The sequence below is a fragment of the Rhinatrema bivittatum genome, chromosome 4 (assembly GCF_901001135.1).
Source record: "Rhinatrema bivittatum chromosome 4, aRhiBiv1.1, whole genome shotgun sequence".
Classification (NCBI taxonomy): Eukaryota; Metazoa; Chordata; class Amphibia; order Gymnophiona; family Rhinatrematidae; genus Rhinatrema; species Rhinatrema bivittatum.
Window position 1 is genome coordinate 461,836,542 of NC_042618.1, and position 19,990 is coordinate 461,856,531.

The following is a 19,990-nucleotide window of genomic DNA, read 5'->3' on the forward strand; positions in this document are numbered from 1 at the left end:
ACTAGGGGAAGGTCCTGTCAGACAAATCTGATTGATTTTTTTGATTGGGTGACTAAAGAATTGGATCGGGGAAGAGCACTTAATGTGATCTACTTGGATTTCAGCAAAGCTTTTGCTGAAAGGAGGCTTGTGAATAAAATGAGAAGCTTGGGAGTAAGCGTGGTTATAAACTGGTTGACGGATAGAAGACAGTGTGTGATGGTAAATGGGACCTACTCTGAAAAGAAACCGGTGTTAATGGAGTGCCATAAGGATCGGTGTTGGGACCGGTTCTGTTCAATATCTTTGTGAGCGACACTGTGGAAGGGATAGAAGGTAAAGTTTGTCTATTTGCGGATGGTACTAAGATCTGCAACAGAGTGGACACGCCAGAAGTAGTAGAGAATGAAACGTGATTTAAGGAAGCTTGATCAGTGGTCAAAGATATGGCAGCTGGGATTCAGTGCCAAGAAGTGCAGAGCCATGCATCTGGGGTGTGGTAATCCAAAAGAGCTGTATGTGATGGGGGGTGAAGGGCTGTTGTACATGGAGCAAGAGAGGGATCTTGGGGTGATAGTATCTAGCGATCTGAAGACGGCGAAGCAATGAGACAAGACGATAGCTAAAGCCAGAAGAATATTGGGCTGCATAGAGAGAGGAATAACCAGTAAGAAAAAGGGAGTGATAATCCCCTTGTACAGGTCCTTAGTGAGGCATCACCTGTAGTACTGTGTACAGTTCTGGAGACCATATCTCAAAGGAGACAAAGACAGGATGGAGGCAGTCCAAAGAAGGGTAACCAAATGACTTATGAAGAGAGGCCGAAGGATCTAAATATGTATATCCCAGAAGACAGAAAGTGCAGGGGAGATATGATACAGGCCTTCAGATACCTGAAAGGTTTCAATAATGCACAAATCAACAAACTTTTTCCACTGAAAAGAAATCAGTAGAACTAGGTGGGTCACAAAATGGAACTCCAGAGAGGACAACTCAGAACCAATGTCAGGAAATATTTCTTCACGGAGAGGGTGGTGGATGCCTGGAATGCCCTTCCCAAGGAGGTGAAGACAAAACCAGTGAAAGAATTCAAAGGGGCATAAGATAAACACTGTGGATCCCTAAAGGCTACAGGATGAAAATGAAGAAAAGAGTGCATGGGGGTAACTTGCTGGTGTGGTGGTTACTACCCTTAACCAATAAGCCTTCATAATTTTGATGCTACTCCATTATTGCTCTCTGCTTCAACAGCAGGGGGAACAAGGGAATTGGATTCAGACAGCAACTAACAAGGGCCCTGATTTTTACAGTCTGGGAAACTGATAAGTATGGGGGTAACCTCCATGGTGCAGCAGATACTACCATAGGCTTGCTCGGCAGATGGATGGACCATTTGGTCCTTCTCTGCCACCATTTCTATGTTTCTAAGTTTTCTTTTATTTTTTATAGCTTGTCTAGAGAAGGGCAAACAATTATTTAAAAGCAGAAAGAAGAATACAGGAGCATGTGATAGGACAGAAGCAGAGGAACAGAAATCCATCTGAACCCAATGCTGCTTTATCTGCCTCCTAAACATGCCTCATTGCTTTGTGAGGATGAAGGCCATGAAATGGACTGTAAGAGAAATATCTGAAGCCAGCCATCAGAACAGTTTGATGGCATTACAGTGCTGCTATAATATAAACTGAAGCAAATTCAAAGTGAGATGGGGACCACATCAGCAACATTGCTAACTGGGTAAGTTAAACTTGTTTAGGTGTGCAGACCTGTTCAGCACTATTGTCTAAGTACTCATTTTATAATCAAAAAATGACAACGGGCAAGCTATTGTGCAGTGTAATTAAAGCACTTGAATGCAATAAATAGCACTCAGCAGCTTTCTGCCGAATAGCACACCTAGGTGAGCCCAATTCCAGTGCAACACATATCCTGTCGCTTCAGTGCTTCATTAGAAACACCTCATCTTGCTATCTTTTGTGTTACAAATGCATTAGCAGCAAACCACTTGGATTTCTATAACAATAAATTCTGCTGAGACATCACAGTAATAACAGTGGATCAGCTTATCATACAACCTTGAAAAGATGACAAATTGATCTCTGTAATTAGCTCAATTCTATGCCATGCTCTCATTAATGAACTCCGCATTGCTTAACTGATTTCCAACCCAACACTTTTCATGCAATACAACAGACAGAATGCAGGGTAGCTCAGCTAAGTATGGAACAAGGGGTCACAATAAGAGACTCTGAAGGGGGAGATTAAGGAGAAACATCAGATCATTTTTTCACAGAAAGGGTGGACAAACATGGAACGCCCTCCTAGGGTGGGTGCTGGTAGCTAAAATGATAACAGAGTTTGAGAGGGCATGGAGTAAGCACAGAGGATCCTTAGTTGCTACAACTGGCACGAGTAGAAAGCAAAATGGCAAATATGAAAGGTTGCTAGTCCATATGGCCGGGTTGTCATGGTAGCATCGACTGGCAGCTGGGTCTGTCTGGCAGGCCACAAGTCCTAGCAGAAATGTAGGCACTCATGTGGCCAGGCTTGTGTGTCAGGCTAAGCAGGAGATCTGATGTTGCTGGCTATTTAGGTTATTACAGAGCCCTGTGGAAAAGGGGTGCTGGAGGGACTATGTGAGGATCTTATAAGCTCCTCTACTCCAGAAGGTGGAGTGGAAGAAAGATTGTCCTGGATAAGGAGACATCTTGCAGGTAGTCACACACTGTTAGCAGTGGGGACAGAAGAACTGGGTAGAGGTGGATGGGCTGGATGGTCTTTTTCTGCCATCATTTACTACGCTACCATGACTCAAGATGCTTGCATGGAGCATGGCCTGCAGGACTGTTCAGAAACTGGAAACAAATAGCAGCTCTGGTAACAGCCGTGAACCCTGCTTTCTATGATTCAGGCCCAGTATATGTTTGATGTTACCCTGATCCCTGAAATGAGAAAGGTGCATGCTTTGGCTCAGGAGAATGGCAGAAGCTAGGACTTATCACTCAAACATAAAATTCTTTGCCCTGAGACCTCAGTGCTACATTGGTGTTTGCAATGTTCTTAGATCATAGCTGTATAACACTTGTTATGAATGTGTAACCTTAATTTAAAGCCACCCCCCCCCCCCCCAACTCTGAAAGATCACCACCGTCTCACCTTATCAGCTTTCAGCTTTTTCAGAAAGGAAGGACTATCATACCCTTTTGCCTGCCTCGCCTCCTGCAAATGGTTAATCATCCAGACATTTTTTCTCTGTTTTGCCAAATCAAGCGGCGATTCCCCCTGCCAAGAATATAGAAGAGGCTTAACACCAAATGAAGCACATACAGGGAAGCAATTTTTCATGGTTTTCCTACAAAATGTGATCAACACGGCACTGCAGTCTGGAGAAGGATAAATACAATGAATCTAGCTTCCAGCTATTAAGGAGTTGCTGCCCTCTGAGATCCCACCAGCACACATTCCTGCCCGTCTTCTCACTCTCCCTACGATATTAAGTCGGGGGATGTACAGGAAAGCACCATTTTCTGCTTTGCGGTACACATATTCGGGCTGCTCAAAGATTAACGCCTGCCCTTGGGCGGGTGCTAATTTCTGAGCGTAAAATGTGCGGATCAGCCGCACATTTTTTTCGCTATCCTGGGCGAATGACTAATAGCCTCATTGACCTGTATTTGATGAACATGCGTCCAACAGCGGGGTTAAAGCAGTGTACTCAGCTGAGCGCACTTTACAGCATCGGCCTATTAAATCTTTTAAACCCAAGCCAACTCTTAATTCTCCTGTGAAAATAAAACTCTTCAATCAGGGTGTAATGACTTCATGCAGGCGATACTATTGCCCCACTAAGGACCTGCATGATTCCACGTGGTTCTAAAAAGAGACTGAACAGGAGACTAGAAAAGGCGATGGCGTAAAACTGTCAGGGACTCTGGACAGCACAGCTGGCATCATACAAGCAAATAATAAAGTTTACTAAAAAGGAGCATTTCCTGGCACAAATTAAAGAATTTATGAATGGACCATGGCAGACCTTTGCCACAATAAAATTAGTGTTGAAATTGAGGGCCATTTGTATGTATCAATTTATTAAATACCTTATCCAATCAATGCAGACTACCCAGCGTGATTATACAATTCTTTCACAGGGAAAGTGGCCAGGATTCGGCAGGAATTACAACGGAAATTAGATAGGGTCAGAGGTTAGGCTGTATGGAACCGTTTTCATCAGGTCAGCATTAAATAGGTAGAAGAAATTTTAAGTTCAACGCAACCTACTATATGAGTCCTCGCGACTCATGCACCTCTTCACTGATAAGATCTAAGCAAGGGTTGAGTGGGTCTTTATCTATGCAGCAGGGTTCTTTTCCTGGTGCCCTTAAATCAGCTGCAATCTGCCCTATGCACAAAAAGTATCATTTGGATACTGATGATTGCAGTAATTACTGGTTGAGAGCTAATTCTTGGCAAAACTGTTGAAAAGCCTGTTATGGTCCAGTTTTCTGATTTTTTGGAAGATAACATTTATTCTGATCCATTTTAAATCAGGCTTCAGGCCAGGTCAAGGCAGAGAAACCATACTGCTTGCTAAGTCAGAAGACCTGCATCTACCAAGACTTAAGGGTGAGGAGAGTTTGTTGGTTTTACTGGATCTTATTTTAGCTTTTGATTCACTTCATCATGGGCATCTTGCTTGTCAGATTGATATATTTTAGGTAAAGGAGGACAAGCTTTTCATTGGTTCTGTCATGTCTAAGGGACAGAACTCAGTTTTTTTATGATGGATAATTTCCAGTCTTCCTCTATACCGGTGGTTTCAGGGGTTTCCCAAGGATCTCCTCTCTCCTTTTCTTTTTAATGTGTATCTGCTTTTGTTGAGACAGCTTATTAGGGCCTTTTTGTATGCTGGCCACCGGTAGCTGTAACTTTCTTTGGGCTCTAATCGTGAGGGAGCCTTGCACAAATTGACTGAGTGCTTAACTGCAATTGAGAACTGGCTTCCTTAATATGAAGAACTGGGGATTGGAAGGGATGGGCCTAGCAAGCTAGATTGTGTCCTTGGTTATCTGATCATAAACTTCTAGTAAGTGCCCAAGTAAAAAACATGGGGGAACTACCTTAGAGAGCAGTTATGTCAATGTTACCTCATGTCAAAAAGGTTTGCCGCACTGTTTTTTTTTTATGTTGCATTTGATTCTACAAGCAAACCCTTTTTGAGGCAAAGATAAACTGACAAAAGCTCTGCAAGCTCTATTCTTTACCAGATTAGGCTATAGTAATAGTTTGCTGGGTGGGTAGCCAAAAAAGTATTTGTGCTGTCTTCAGTTGGTCCAGAATGTTGCTGCATGAATTGTGTCTAGTGTCAATTATGGGGACAGTGCCCAGCCTTCATTGGCTGTCTATTGACTTGCGTATCATTTTTAAAATTGCTCGGTATATTAACCAGTCTTTATATGGCCTGTGTCCTACTCATTTATGTACTCGTCTTTCCTGGTATAGACACTGGGCTGATAGGTGCATGCCTCTGAATCATGTTTATTAATGGCGCCTTCTTTGGGAACTGCTCATCTCATGACTCATCAAAGCTAAGAGCTTCCCCCAGCGGCTATCTGGCCTTTGGGTCTTTAGGTAGGCCTGTGTGTGAATATTTAGCTAGCCGTGGATGTTGAGCTTTATTTGGTATGGTAGCAATTGTGCTTTTTTGCCAATTCTAATTACTGTTGTACTGGTATGCCAGTTGTGATGTGGGTTACCCACTGGGAGCACATCTATCCATCCATCCATCCATTAACCAGTATGCAGAAAATGAAGAAGAAAGGTGGCTGAAAATTAAATTATAGCCAAACTACCCATAGAAGGGACTAATAATCCTAGCAGCAGTCAGCTGGCACTTCTGATTTTTAATGAATTCTTCTCAAACTTGAGTTTAAAACTGAGAAACCAGATGCAACTAATTGATGCTTTTTGGGTCAACTGTTTAAAAATATGTTTACGAGGGCTGGCTCGATGGTTCAGTAGCAGTGCAGGGTTTCACTCCAAGCCTAGTTTATGCTCCTTGGGCCGGCTGGGACTGGGGGGATACTGCAGAGTTCACAGCCCCAAAGCTGGTGGGGATGCACAAAGGTGAAACCTAGTGTCCAGACTCGGGGTGCAAAGGAACCAGGCTCTGGGGGAGCTGCAGCCTGTGGCCAAAGGCTGTCGTGCTGATGACTGAACTGGATGGGAAGGGATGTTTAAAAAAAAAAAAAAAATAGGGGGAAATGCAGGATGGTGGGCAAATGAAGATTCATGGTTCTGTAAAGCCACAGAGAATGGTTTCAACTGATCTGAAAGCCCAAAAAGAGCAAGAGGAAATTAGTGGGCCAAAAAACACTCAATTCTCTCTGTATGCATATCAATATTTATAGGTCATAAAAACATAAGCTGATACCTTTGTATTGGACTAACAATGCATTTCTTAACTTGTTTTGGGAAGTTATACTCCCTTCATCAAGCCAAAACAAAATGAGCTTATTCTGTTTTGACCTGCTGAAAGGCGTGCAACTCCTAAAAGCAAGTCAGACAACAAACTGAGCCTGATAAAAAGGTTTTACCTTATACATTTGTTTACTGACCTGTTTTCTGTATATTCACGTGGACTAACATGGCAACCACACTATTTTATTCTATATATTCACAAAATTTGAAGTTCTGGGTTCAAACATGTACTCTGGTTAGTGGTTCATCCACCAAAGCGTCCAGTTCCTAACTTTTCTTTATTTACGTGGTCAGCTGCATAAGTAAAGGTTAGTGTCCTTGAATGCTCAGAGAAATTTCACATTAACAACTAAAACGCATCCATCCTTTCTGGTCTGCTTTCCTCATCTTTTAACAGCAAGACATTTATGATATACAACAGACTACCGTTTACCTTGACATTCTGAGAGTCGACATTTGCCCCAGCGTCTAGGAGAAGACTAATGACGGTAGTATTTCCTGCCAGAACCGCCCAGTGCAATGCTGTGTTTTTGTGATATTTGTCACCAAGATTGACCGACACATTAAAGGTGAGTAACAATCGTGTGGGATCCACACTACAAAAAAAAAAAAAAAATAGAGCAGAACCAAGTGAGAATTACTGCAATTCTACCAGTTCTAAGTGTCATCCACATGCCTAATGCCACAGCTCAGATCAAGCTGTATGCTTTTTCTGGCTCTGCTCAGTGAGTGAGGATCTCAGCTGGGTGGGCATTTCTCCAAGACAGAGAAACACGCCACTGTCCAATGCATTCTCTTATTCTGGCAGAGGACAAAGGCTCTATATCATGAAACCACAAAAAGGAGCCTCATCATGGACTAGTTTGTAGGGTGCAGTGAGAGATATGTGCTTGATATTACAGCATAGAGTACAAAGCCCCTTTTATCACAAACATAAGAGCCCCACTCCCATACAACTAACTTGTTTAGAAGGCGCTGTAGAATTAATCATGCTGCAAAAGTGAAAACTGAAAGATTTGTTTTGAGAAGCAATTGCAACGTATAGTATTCTGAACTAATAAATATGCTCAATATATTACCTGTGTGTTCTGTAAGCTGCCCACATTAACGGAGTCATCCCATTTTGATCCATCATATCTACATCCTGAAAAGAACAATACTAGTTAAAAAAAATCTATCATGGTAGAGTGAAACCTGTAATTACAATCAGATGTCATTAAAGGGCCATAGCACTGACTGAGCTCAAAACTACCACGTGGGAGTCTTCGAGCTGGATTCTCACCTTGGGCTAACTAGGATTGCTAATATTAAGGAGGTAAAGCAAAATTGCTCATTTACAACAGGTATTCTTCATTGACAGCAGGACAAATCACACAACTGGGTCACGTCATCCAATGATGCAGAGATGGAACGTGCTCCCTCAGAGCTTAGAAAGACCAAAGAAGTCTGAGCATGTGTGGATCCTTCTGTGTAGTTGCTGCAGTACAAGTCTCTTCAGTCTTTGCAGCAAGCTGACCTTCAACTCCAAGGAGAAGAGGGTGGGATTGTGTCGCTGCTTCATCCTGCTGTCTGTGGAGAACACCTCTTTTGGGTGAGCAACACTGTTTTTTCCATAGACAACCAGGACAATTAATAGCCACATATCTGGGGACTCCCAGGCCAAGCACTACACACATATAATTACATGTTTACTTTACAAGGGCACATGCCAGAGGCTGGAGGAAGAGTTGAAGGAATCAATTGAATAAGCTCTTTAGAGCTGTCTGTCCAAAACTGATGTCTTGATGCAAAAAATGTTCCAGGCAATAATGAGCAGTAAAAATATGGACGGACAATCAAGTGGCAACCTTGCATATATCATCTATGCAGGCAGAGCGAGAATGTGCTAGGGAAGCTGCTTGGAGATAGAGTTCTGATCGATTAAAGCGGTAGGAGATGCAATCAGATATCCAAGTTGAAAGTTCTCTTTGTAACTGAAGAACTTTGTTTGACTGGGATGAAAGCAACAATTGCGAAGACTTTCTGTAGCAGTTTGTTCTTTGTAAACAGAATAAAAAAGCTCTCTTGCAGTCCAAAGTTTGAATAGCCTGCCCATCCTTACTGGACTGCATACCGTGCATTTGAAAGTGGTGATAGCAGGTGAGCAGAAGCATAAGAGACTGTGGGGCTGCCAGTGGAGCCAAACCTGGCGGTGGCCAAGAATAAGGAAAGGCCACGGTGTTCTCTCTCATCTGTTTCCGTGCGTGTGCACCCGTCCATATGGTTTCACGCAGGTGCGCACAGCTTCTGCTCCACCTCTCCCCAACACAGGAAGGCCTGTGGGCCATGATGGAGTTCATCCCACCATGGCCGGAAGACAACAGGAGGCCCCGCGGGGTCATGGTGGAACTCATCCCACCATGGCCCAAAGAGAACAGACAGCATGTACGTGTGTATGACAACGTGAGCGCCTGTGTACATGTGCATGTGTGTGTCTGAGAGCGCCTATATGTCACATTCAGGCTCTCACAGGCGCGCACACACACCTAGATAATGTACCTGTGAGGAAGAGGGAGCCTGTGTATGAGAGAGGAAGTGTGTGTGAGAGCATAGACGTGTGTGAGTGTGTCCCTACCTCCTCCAATCCACGACAATCTCAGGGTGACTGGAAATCAAAAGATCCCAGGTATGGAGAGGAGATTTTGTAATTCTTATTGGTTTTAATTACTGGGTATAATTTGATGTTTCTGCTGTTTTGAAATATTTTGTTTTGTTTTTTGGAGGGAAATATTAGAACTTTTTTTAATTATTGGATTTTTAATTTATCTGATGTTTTAAAATATTTTATTGGTGTTTGAGAAATTTTTATATTCTATTCATTAACTGGTTTGAAATTTATTCTTTTTATGAATATGATTTTACTATTATGATTGATGTTTTATATTTCTTGATTTTATTATTTAATGTTTTAAGAACATGGCAATGTTTCTGTTTTTCATTGTTGCTCTGCATATAGAGACTGGCTTGTTGTGGGTTCCAGTTCAGTTCTTCTTCCTAGTACATTTTTGTTTAAATTTTCTGGCCTCTTTATTCTGTATTTGGTCAGGGTCTGTCTGTTCTTCGTATGTGATCGAGGCAACATTTTGCTGGCATGTAATTTCTGGGTAGGGATCTATGGCAGCCTGGCTTGCTCTGTTTTCCTAATAAGAAGTATACTGGTGTTTGAGGGCCTGGTGTAATATGTGCAGTGTTGCCGTTTCATAGATAAGGTTGTTACTGTTTGAGTGCTGGCAGTAGGATTGTTTTGGTAGGGAGATTTATTATATTGTAATGGTAATTCTGTTTATTCATGGCTTTGAGGGCCAAGCCCACACCCAACCCACATTACAAAAAGTCTAATTTTTTGCAGAGTTTTCTGCTCGGCACCACAGCAGTGCATGTAAATATAATATGCATGTTGTAAGTGATATTTTTGCCTCAGAAGACTATACTTTTGAATGTTCTTTTTCATATAAAATTTATTATAAATGCATAATGTGTGCGTCTATAGAGGGTGTAGGAGTGTGTGCATGCGTGTGTGTGTGTGGGGGGGGTGGCATGTGTGCAAGGCTGTAAGGTTTGCTTAGGGTACCTAATACCCTTTCCCTTGACCATGGGTTCTGAAGGGGTGTGAGGTGTCATGTTTTAAAAATACAGATTGAAGGAGGAAGCTAGACTTTATTTGATGGGACGGGGACAGAGACTGAATGAATTGGGGTGGGAGGAGACACAGGGCAGCAGCAAGGTTATTAGGCACCTTAGGTGAAAAACTTACAGATTGCCACCCACGCTGGCCACACCCTCCCCACACACAATTAAATATGTATTAATAATAGATTTTACAGGAACATTTAAAGTACAGTCTTCTGAGGTAAAAATATCACTTACAACATGCATATTATATTTACCTGCAGTGTTGTAAATCCCTGTAAAAAAGACCCTTGGAATTAATATTTGGTTTACTGTAATATGTGTGATGGATATGGGCTCAGCCACAAGTAAACTGAATTACAATTTTAATATTGTAAATCTCCCTTACCAAAACTACCATAACTGCCAGCACTCAAACACTAACAACCCTACATATGAAAAGGCAACACTGAAATTATTACACCAGGCCCTAAAACACCAATACACCTACTATTAGGAAAACAGAAAAAAAAAGTCAAGTTGCTATAGATCCCTACACGGGACCTACACATTAGTGGAATAGTGGATATTTGCTCAGTAAAAGATAGTGGTAGGAGATACTTGGTTAAACTGCAATTTTAGATGCCACTGAGCTTGTCGCATGGCAAGGTGTGCAAAAGATGACATGGACTGTTGCTGCCATGAGACCCAATATTTGCATAGACTGACAAGCCATAACGTGTTTGGAGAGTATCAGAATTTTGTTCATCAATGTTGGTCTGTGAAGAGAAAGAAAAGCTGTCCCTTATATTGGACTGAGATGGGGGTTTCTAGAAAGTCTATCAATAAGAGGGTTTACTATTGATTCTCATCATATGAAGAGTGACAGAATGAGCCGATATGAACCAGTCATCTAGAAGTAAAAAACAAATACATTATGTAGCTTTACATGAGCAGCAACTACTGCAAGGCATTTTTGTCTTGAACACTCTTGGAGCTGCTGAGAGACCAAAAGGGAGAGTTCAATATTGATAATAATCATTTTGTACTGTAAAACACAGACCTTTCCTATAATTTTTGTGAACTACAATGTGTGTACATCGCATCCTTGAGATCTAGAGTAGATAGTCATTGATCTCCAATTGAGGAATTCATCTTGAATATTTCCTTTTTTCGGATGCTTGTTGAGGTTTCCTAAGTCCAGGATAGGACAAAGTCCACCTGTCTTTTCAGGAATTAGAAAGTACTTGGCGTTCAAACCTATTTAAACAGATGTTTCTGCACTGGCTAAAAATAGGGTTGACAGTTCTTATTGCAGAAGTTAAAGGATTTTGGGGGGGAGAGAAATTTGAAATGTAAATGGTACCCTTGCTGTTTCATATTTAAAATCCAAATATCCATTATCAAAGACCATGCAGCAATGAAGTCTTCTCCCACTGGAAGACTAAGGTTAATCAGGAATTGTGTGTTACTGTAGTCAAAAATTCTGGTTTGATTTAATTTTGAGAAAGCTGCAAATATTTGGCTGCACTCTGATACACTGCCTGGGCTACTGTGAGCACTGTCGTTGAAAAGCATAAGGTTATGTTCTTCTTGAACAGACATATTGCCTTTAGTAGTACTGAAGTTGAAGCTTTTTCAATGTAGAATGTTGTTACGTTGTTGCCGCTGATGTCAGGAGAACAGCACAATGATCCTTAAGATTTACTGTTTCTTTCACTTTTTCTTCATAGAGATTATCTACCTCAGATGGATTAGCAACTAGTTTTTCATGTACCTCTTCATGGAGCCCAGAAGTTCAAAGCCAAGCTAATCTTCTGGCTCCAATGGCTACTGTTGACATTCTGGAAGAAGTGTTATAAGTCTCATAGGTTGATCTGATGAGGTGCTTATTACATTTTTAAGTTGTGAGGAGAGTGGACATGAAACACTGCTTCAAACTAATGGAAGTTCTTGAGTCATATCCTATAGATTCTGTGAACAAGAATTCATATACGGCACTATGTATAATTGATGCGCAGCTATTCTAGAACTTAAAATAGCTTATTCGAAAATCTCATTTGCTGTGTTCTCCAATAAGGCAGGGACTTTCCACAGATGGATATTCAAATCATTTTTAGATCTTTTTAACTTTATTATACCACTACTGATTGGCAGGCTGGTTGGACCTTTTGATGGTCTGGACACGACTGAATCTTATACCTGATATCCAGTTTTGAGAGACTGGAAGTGTTGATAATGTGTCTGAAGTTCCTGTTGTAGTCTACGTATTTGGTTCTACAACTGAATTTGGAGGTTCAATAAACCAATGATGTCTTCTCTAGGTTGTGACTCTTGGAACAAAGGATCTAACACAGTGGTTCTCAACCTTTTTTCAGTTGAGCACACCTGACAGATGGCTCTCACATGCGTGACACACTGCTCATTACAATCTACAGTGGAAATTAAAAAAAAAACAAAAAAACTTGCATATTACTTTTATGGTTAAGAATGACAAGAAAAAAAGTTGAGTACTCTCTCTGAACATAAATTATATAAATAGTAAACCTCCCATACCAGAACAGTACCAACTTCCAGCACTCAAACAGTAACCACTTTACCTAAGAAAAGGCAATGCTGAAAATATTACACCAGGCATTAAAACTCCAATACTTCTATTAGGAAAATGGAACAAGCCAGATTGCTATAGAGCCCTACCTAGACGCTACATGCAGCAGTAGCCCCTCACCTAACAAAGAATAAAGAGACTGTAACACATAAATAGAAATCTGCAGTCAAAAACTGAACTGGAAACTGCAACAAACCAGAGTCTTTGTATGCAGTGCAACAAAGGAAAAAGAGAAATCACAGTCCTCATAAAATAAAGCAAGAAATGTAGCAGTAAAGCCATATTAATAAAAAGAACAGATTATTTCAAAACAGCTGATGAATGGAATATCTAATAATTAAAAACTCATATAAAACATTTCTAGATACCAATAAAATATTTCAAAACAGCAGACACACAGACCCAATAATTAAAAATAAGGATTAAAAAAATGATCTGTTCTCCATACTGGGAAAAGTTTGATTTCCAGGTGCTCTGAGATCATTGTGAATTAGGAGGAGGCGGGGTTGTTTGCAAATTTCTCCTCACTCAGTCACAGACATGCTCTCTCTTTCACTTACATAGGCTCTCAGTCACACAATTGCACACAGGCTCTTAATCATACATACACATGCTCTCTCCCCAACTTACGCACAGGCACTCAATCACAATCACACACTTACATACATGCTGTCATTCACACACACACACACACACTTGCTTACTCCCCACCAAGCTAGCAGGAGCAATAGCCTCCTCCTCTTCCAGCCCTCACGGTCTCGAGAAAGGAATCCCATGGACCACGGGGGCAAACACTACTCTTCTTCGGGCCGACTCTGCAGAGACTTTACCTAACAGGGTCACTTCTTCCCACTGCACTCCACTTCCTCTTCTGGGTCGCGGGAGGGGGGGGGGGGGGGGAAGAGACCATGCTGGTGCCATTGACTCCAGTTCTCCTGCCCTAGGCAGAGGATGAGTTCCATTTCGCTGGAATAGGAAGAGCAGGTGGGCCAGCGGGGGACCGGGAATTGTGGCGACACACCTGCGTGTGCTGGGTGACACACTGGTGTGTTGCGACTCACCAGTTAAGAACCGCTGGTCTAACAGATCATTGGCTGGAGCCTGAATGATCTGCTAACAGCTTTCTGGAACACATTTCTCAAAGATAGTTACTTACAGTCAGAAAGCTTGGTATAATTCTTGAGGTTTGTTTTTTTTTTGTTTGTTTTTTGAAGGTGAAGGTATCTTCTACCCTTGTTGTTTACAGAGGAAAGCAATCTCTTTGGTCATTTTTTGAAAAAAGCAGAATGTGTTGTATCCTCAGGAGGATACATACGCCTAGGAGATTGTGGAGAGGGATCAGATAGATCATCATCATCATCAGAATAAAGACTGGAGAAATTTAAGAAAATTCAGAGCCTTTCTGTGAATCAGATAGCATTATAGGAGGTTCCTCTGACATTGTCCTGCCCCAGATGACGGTAAGCCATGACACTAAAACTAAGATATGTTTTCTCTAGCCTGAAAAGGCAAATTAGTAGACTGACTTTCCATCTTAGGCATCAGTGACTCTAAAATGGGAGACACACCTATTCCAAGGGAAGAGGAGGTAGCATGTTAGTACTTTTTTTTTTATACATTCAGTCCACATCTTCTTAACCATGGAATGTTCCTTAGTTGTAGGAAGAACTATCTGATTCAGGAATCAAAACTGGAATTTGAAAGCTTTGATCATGTTTTGATTTTTCTGAGCCTAAGTTTTTGCACAGAAAATGGCACCATGATTTTGCTTGTGGATAGCACCAATGAAACATTGTGATCAAGAGGATTGACTCTGCGCCAATGGTCTGTTGGTTTGCATACATGCTTTGGCGTGTTGGACTTAACAGCCTCTTCTGCACAGAGTTTTCAGACTCATGGTGCTGATCAGGAGAGCACTGAGCCTTTTTTGATTTAGGCAATGACCTCTCACCTTAGAATGCTTTATCTTAAATACTTAGGTGGAAGAATGAGAAGATTTTACAAATTCCTTCATGGTGTAATTTCTCGACCTTATGGCCACGTGTGCACAGGTCATGCATTTAGGAACATCATGGGAAGGCCAAGACACAGCGGTCATGCTGATTTGTGAGTCATTTTAGAAGGGCAATGGGGACATCTCTTGCACCTTAGCTTGTCGTCTGCCATCTTGAAAAGGAGTGATGCTAAATGAAATTCAATCTTAAAGGAAAAAAGGGATTGGGGGGGGGGGAGGGAGGGTATAGATTCACAAATCCAAAATAAATGAATAAATATCAGAAAAAAGTAAAAAATAAAAAACACGCCCAGAAGCAAAATTGACAACCATTGGCTTTAGTTTTAGAGCACACGAAAACATTATTTTGCGCTAGCAGAAGAAAATAGACTGAGGAGAGTCGCACAGCAATGACGGCTGCATGAGGTGGTCTTGGAAAGCTATCCATCTCAGCACCATCTGAGGATGTCACCCTCTTCTGTGGCTGATCACAACTCATAAGGCTAAGGTGTATCAGGCATCTATATTGCGGCAGCACTGGCTGTCTGGCACTAGCGTGTCCTGCACTCTGGGTTCACAGGGTGGAACTGAAACAACTTATTAAAAGGAACAATCTACAAAAAGTTTTTGCTAGTATTGCTGCATTAGCATTCATGTTCCTCTACTTATCTCTTTACAGTTAACACCCTCAGGAAAACACGCGTCACAATACAAAAGGAGCAAAATGTTCAACAAAACACTTCATTTTCTAATGAGACCATGAATTATGTTCCTCAGACACTGTATTTAGTGGGTATAACTATGGTGAAAGGCTTACTTTAAAGAAGGGTGTACAGCTAACCTTGCTGCCAGGTGATTTTCGTGATAGAATGGAATGTGCTCCACTGAAGCACACCAGAAAGAATATGAACCTTTAAATAAAATGTTTACTATATCTCAGTGTTCAAGAGAAAAACGGTTTGGTTTCACAAGCTTTGATTGTACTTATGCAAATTACTCTAAGACAAATACGTTGCCTGCTCCAAACCAACGCTGAGATGTTAGCGGAATTAAGTATACTGAGAGTTGTTTGTCTGGGGAGAAGCAAAAGCATAAACATAGTAGAAAAAATAAAGAGTTACTGCAGAAACACATGTGGATCAAAACTTGACAAAGGAATGCCTGAGCAGTAGTGAAATTAAACCTAAAGATAAGAACATAAGAACATGCCATACTGGGTCAGACCATGGGTCCATCAAGCCCACTAATCCAGGCCATAAGAATCTGCAAGTACCCAAAAACTAAGTATATCCCATGTTACTGCTGCTAGTAATAGCAGTGGCTATTTTCTAAGTCAACTTAATTAATAGCAGGTAATAGACTTCTCCTCCAAGAACTTATCCAATCTTTTTTTAAACACAGCTATACTAACTGCACGAACCACATCCTCTGGCAACAAATTCCAGAGTTTAATTGTGCATTGAGTGAAAAAGAACTTTCTCCGATTAGTAATGTGCCACATGCTAACTTCATGGAGTGCCCCCTAGTCTTTTTATTATCTGAAAGAGTAAATAACCAATTCACATTAACCTGTTCTAGACCTCTCATGATTTTAAACACCTCTATCATATCCCCCCTCAGCCGTCTCTTCTCCAAGCTGAACAGTCCTAACCTCTTCAGCCTTTCCTCATAAGGGAGCTGTTCCATTCCCCTTATCATTTTGGTAGCCCTTCTCTGTAACTTCTCCATCGCAATTATATCTTTTTTGAGATGCGGTGACCAGAATTGTACACAGTATTCAAGGTGCGGTCTCACCATGGAGCGATACAGAGGCATTATGACATTTCCTTTTTATTCACCATTCCCTTTCTAATAATTCCCAACATTCTGTTTGCTTTTTTGACTGCCGCAGCACACTGAACCAGCCGGATTTACGTGTGCAGGGGACTTGTGCGCCGGCGCGCGCAAAGCCCCGGGACGCACGTAAGTCCCAGGGCGGTACGGCATTCGGGGGTGTTCCGGGGGCGGTGTCAGTGGGTGTGGTGCCGGCCCGGGGGCGTTCTGGAAGCGAGGCCAAGGCCTCCGAACCAGCCCCCGGATTGGGGAATGGCAGACGTAACTTTCTGAACAAAGGTGGGGGGGGTTTAGTTAGGGCTGGGGGGTGGGTTAGGTAGGGGAAGGGAGTGGAAGGTGGGGGGGGGGGGGGCCGGAAAAAAAAAGTTCCCTCTGAGGCTGGCTGCTCGGCGCGCAGGGTCTGTGTGCGCAGGGAGGTGCACAATTGTGCACCTCCCTGCGCGCACAGACCCTGGATTTTATAACATGCATAGATTTGTTTGCACCGGGTTGCACAAACAAATCTATGCCCGCGCATAACTTAAAAAATCTACCCCATAGTGTAACTATAGCATGGGTTATTTTTCCCTATATGCATCACCTTGCACTTATCCACATTAAATTTCATCTGCCATTTTGATGTCCAATTTTCCAGTCTCACAAGGTCTTCCTGCAATTTATCACAATCTGCTTGTGATTTAACTACTCTGAACAGTTTTGTATCATCTGCAAATTTGATTCTCTCACTCGTCGTATTTCTTTCCAGATCATTTATAAATATATTGAAAAGTAAGGGTCCCAATACAGATCCCTGAGGCACTCCACTGCCCACTCCCTTCCACTGAGAAAATTGTCCATTTCATCCTACTCTGTTTCCTGTCTTTTAGCCAGTTTGCAATCCACGAAAGGACATCGCCACCTATCCCATGACTTTTTACTTTTTCAAGAAGCCTCTCAAGAGGAACTTTGTCAGACGCCTTCTGAAAATCCAAGTACACTACATCTACTGGTTCACCTTTATCCACATGTTTATTAACTCCTTCAAAAAAGCGAAGCAGATTTGTGAGGCAAGGTTTGCCTTGGGTAAAGCCATGTTGACTTTGTTCCATTAAACCATGTTTTTCTATATGTTCTGTGATTTTGATATTTAGAACACTTTCCACTATTTTTCCTGGCACTGAAATCAGGCTAACCGGTCTGTAGTTTCCCGGATAGCCTCTGGAGCCCTTTTTAAATATTGGGGTTACATTAGCCACCCTCCAGTCTTCAGGTACAGTGGATGATTTTAATGATAGATTACAAATTTTTACTAATAGGTCTGAAATTTCATTTTTGAGTTCCTTCAGAACTCTGGGGTGTATACCATCCGGTCCAGGTGATTTACTACTCTTCAGTTTGTCAATCAGGTCTACCACATCTTCTAGGTTCACCGTGATTTGATTCATTCCATCTGAATCATTACCCATGAAAACCTTCTCCATTACGGGTACCTCCCCAGCATCCTCTTCAGTGAACCCCGAAGCAAAGAAATCATTTAATCTTTCCGCGATGGCCTTATCTTCTCTAAGTACCCCTTTAACCCCTCGATCATCTAACGGTCCAACTGACTCCCTCACAGGCTTTCTGCTTCGGATATATTTTAAAAAGTTTTTACTGTGAGTTTTTGCCTCTACGGCCAACTTCTTTTCAAATTCTCTCTTAGCCTGTCTTATCAATGTCTTATATTTAACTTGCCAACGCTTATGCATTATCCTATTTTCTTCTGTTGGATCCTTCCTCCAATTTTTGAATGAAGATCTTTTGGCTAAAATAGCTTCTTTCACCTCCCCTTAACCATGCCAGTAATCACTTTGCCTTCTTTCCACCTTTCTTAATGTGTGGGATACATCTGGACTGTGCTTCTAGGATGGGTTTTTTTTTTGTGTTTTTTTTTTTTTTTTTTAACAATGACCATGCCTCTTGCACACTTTTTACCTTTGTAGCTGCTCCATCAGGAGAGTAATGCTCTCTGCAGAGGACGCATATGTGCAAAAGCCCAGGGCACTAGATTGATAGTGGATGCCATGGATCCCAGGACCTGTAGGTAATCCCAAGCCGTGGGAAAGGAGAGGCAAGAGAAGCGCTGTACTTGCGCTAGGAGTGACTGGGCCCAGTCTGGTCGCAGGAAGACTTTGCCCGCCGCTGTGTCGAACCATGCTCACAGGAAGTCCAGAGACTGAGATGGAATAAGAATGCTCTTGGCGAAATTGACAACCCAACTGAGGGATTGTAGGAGATGTACAACTCTGTCGACCACCCGGTGACACTGACTCAAGGTCTTTGCTCGAATGAGCCAGTCGTCCAGATATGGGTGAACCAGAATTCCCTCCCAAAGGAGAGCTGCCGCTACCACCACCATTACCTTTGTGAATGTCCGGGAGGCGGTCGCCAGGCCAAAAGGTAGAGCTTGGAACTGAAAATGCTGACCCAGTATTTTGAATCGAAGGAAGCACTGATGCCCCTTGAGGATGGGAATGTGAAGTTAAGCCTCTGTCAGATCCAGGGAGGCGAGAAATTCTCCCTGATGTACTGCCGCAATCACTAAGCGCAAGGTCTCCTTCCTGAAATGTGGGACCATGAGCAACTGTTGACCATCTTGAGATCCAAAATTGGGCGGCTATTATTCAGTGGACTGAATAATGGCTGGACTCAACTTCCATTGGCAGCACTGGGAGGATCGCTCCGAGGGCTAGGAGCCTGTTGAGCGTCTGTTGCACAATGAGCTGCTTTTGTGGTGGTCTGCAGGGAGAGAAGAGGAATCTGTCTCTTAAGGGTCGAGGAAAGTCCAATGCGCAGCCGTGCTTTAGAATATCCAGGACGTGATCTGGACCCACTCCTCGTAGAAAAGAGAGGGCCGCCCCCCTATCCTGGGGGTCGGGGAGTGGGTCAGCCTGGCATCATTGTGAAGACTTGGAGGTTGCCCCTTGGGCCATCCTGTCACGTGCCGGTCTGCGGCCTCAAAAGGAACGGGACCAGGACTGAGATCGGGAAGAAGGCGCCCAAGGCATCGTCTGTCTTGTAGTGCGGAAACGGCGTTGACTGCGGAACCGGTTTCTGAAGGCACCGAACATTCTAGTAGCCCGCAGCCTATCTTCCGGAATCCTGTAAACCGTATTCTCTCCGAGGGACTTGATAATCTGGTCCAGGTCGTCCCCAAAAAGAAATTTCCGTTTAAAAGGTAGCGATCCCAACTGTGTCTTGGAGGAGGAATCCACCGACCAGTTGCGGAGCCAGAGAAGGCGTCGGGCCGAGACCATTAATCTGGCCAGAACTCGGAGAAGGTCATACAGCGCATCTGCTCCATAGGCTATGACAGCCTCCAGATGGTCTGCTTGCTGTGCTTCCTCCGGCGGTAGCTCTTGTGAGGTGAGTAGCTGTTGCACCCAGCAAAGTCCCACTCTTTGCGCTAGCAAGCTACAGATGGTCGCCCAGAC

General features: G+C 42.6%; 1 protein-coding gene across 1 annotated transcript in view; it reads right to left on the reverse strand.

Annotated features, from left to right (window-relative positions):
• Positions 1 to 19,990, reverse strand: part of ZDHHC17 (zinc finger DHHC-type containing 17) — a 156,784-nt gene that overhangs the window by 55,598 nt on the left and 81,196 nt on the right. Inside the window, exons 6-8 of the mRNA XM_029597144.1 lie at positions 7,536 to 7,600; positions 6,890 to 7,052; positions 3,136 to 3,261 (exon numbers count right to left, since the gene is read on the reverse strand). Coding sequence (XP_029453004.1) covers positions 3,136 to 3,261; positions 6,890 to 7,052; positions 7,536 to 7,600 — 354 coding nt within the window. The remainder of the gene's footprint in view (positions 1 to 3,135; positions 3,262 to 6,889; positions 7,053 to 7,535; positions 7,601 to 19,990) is intronic.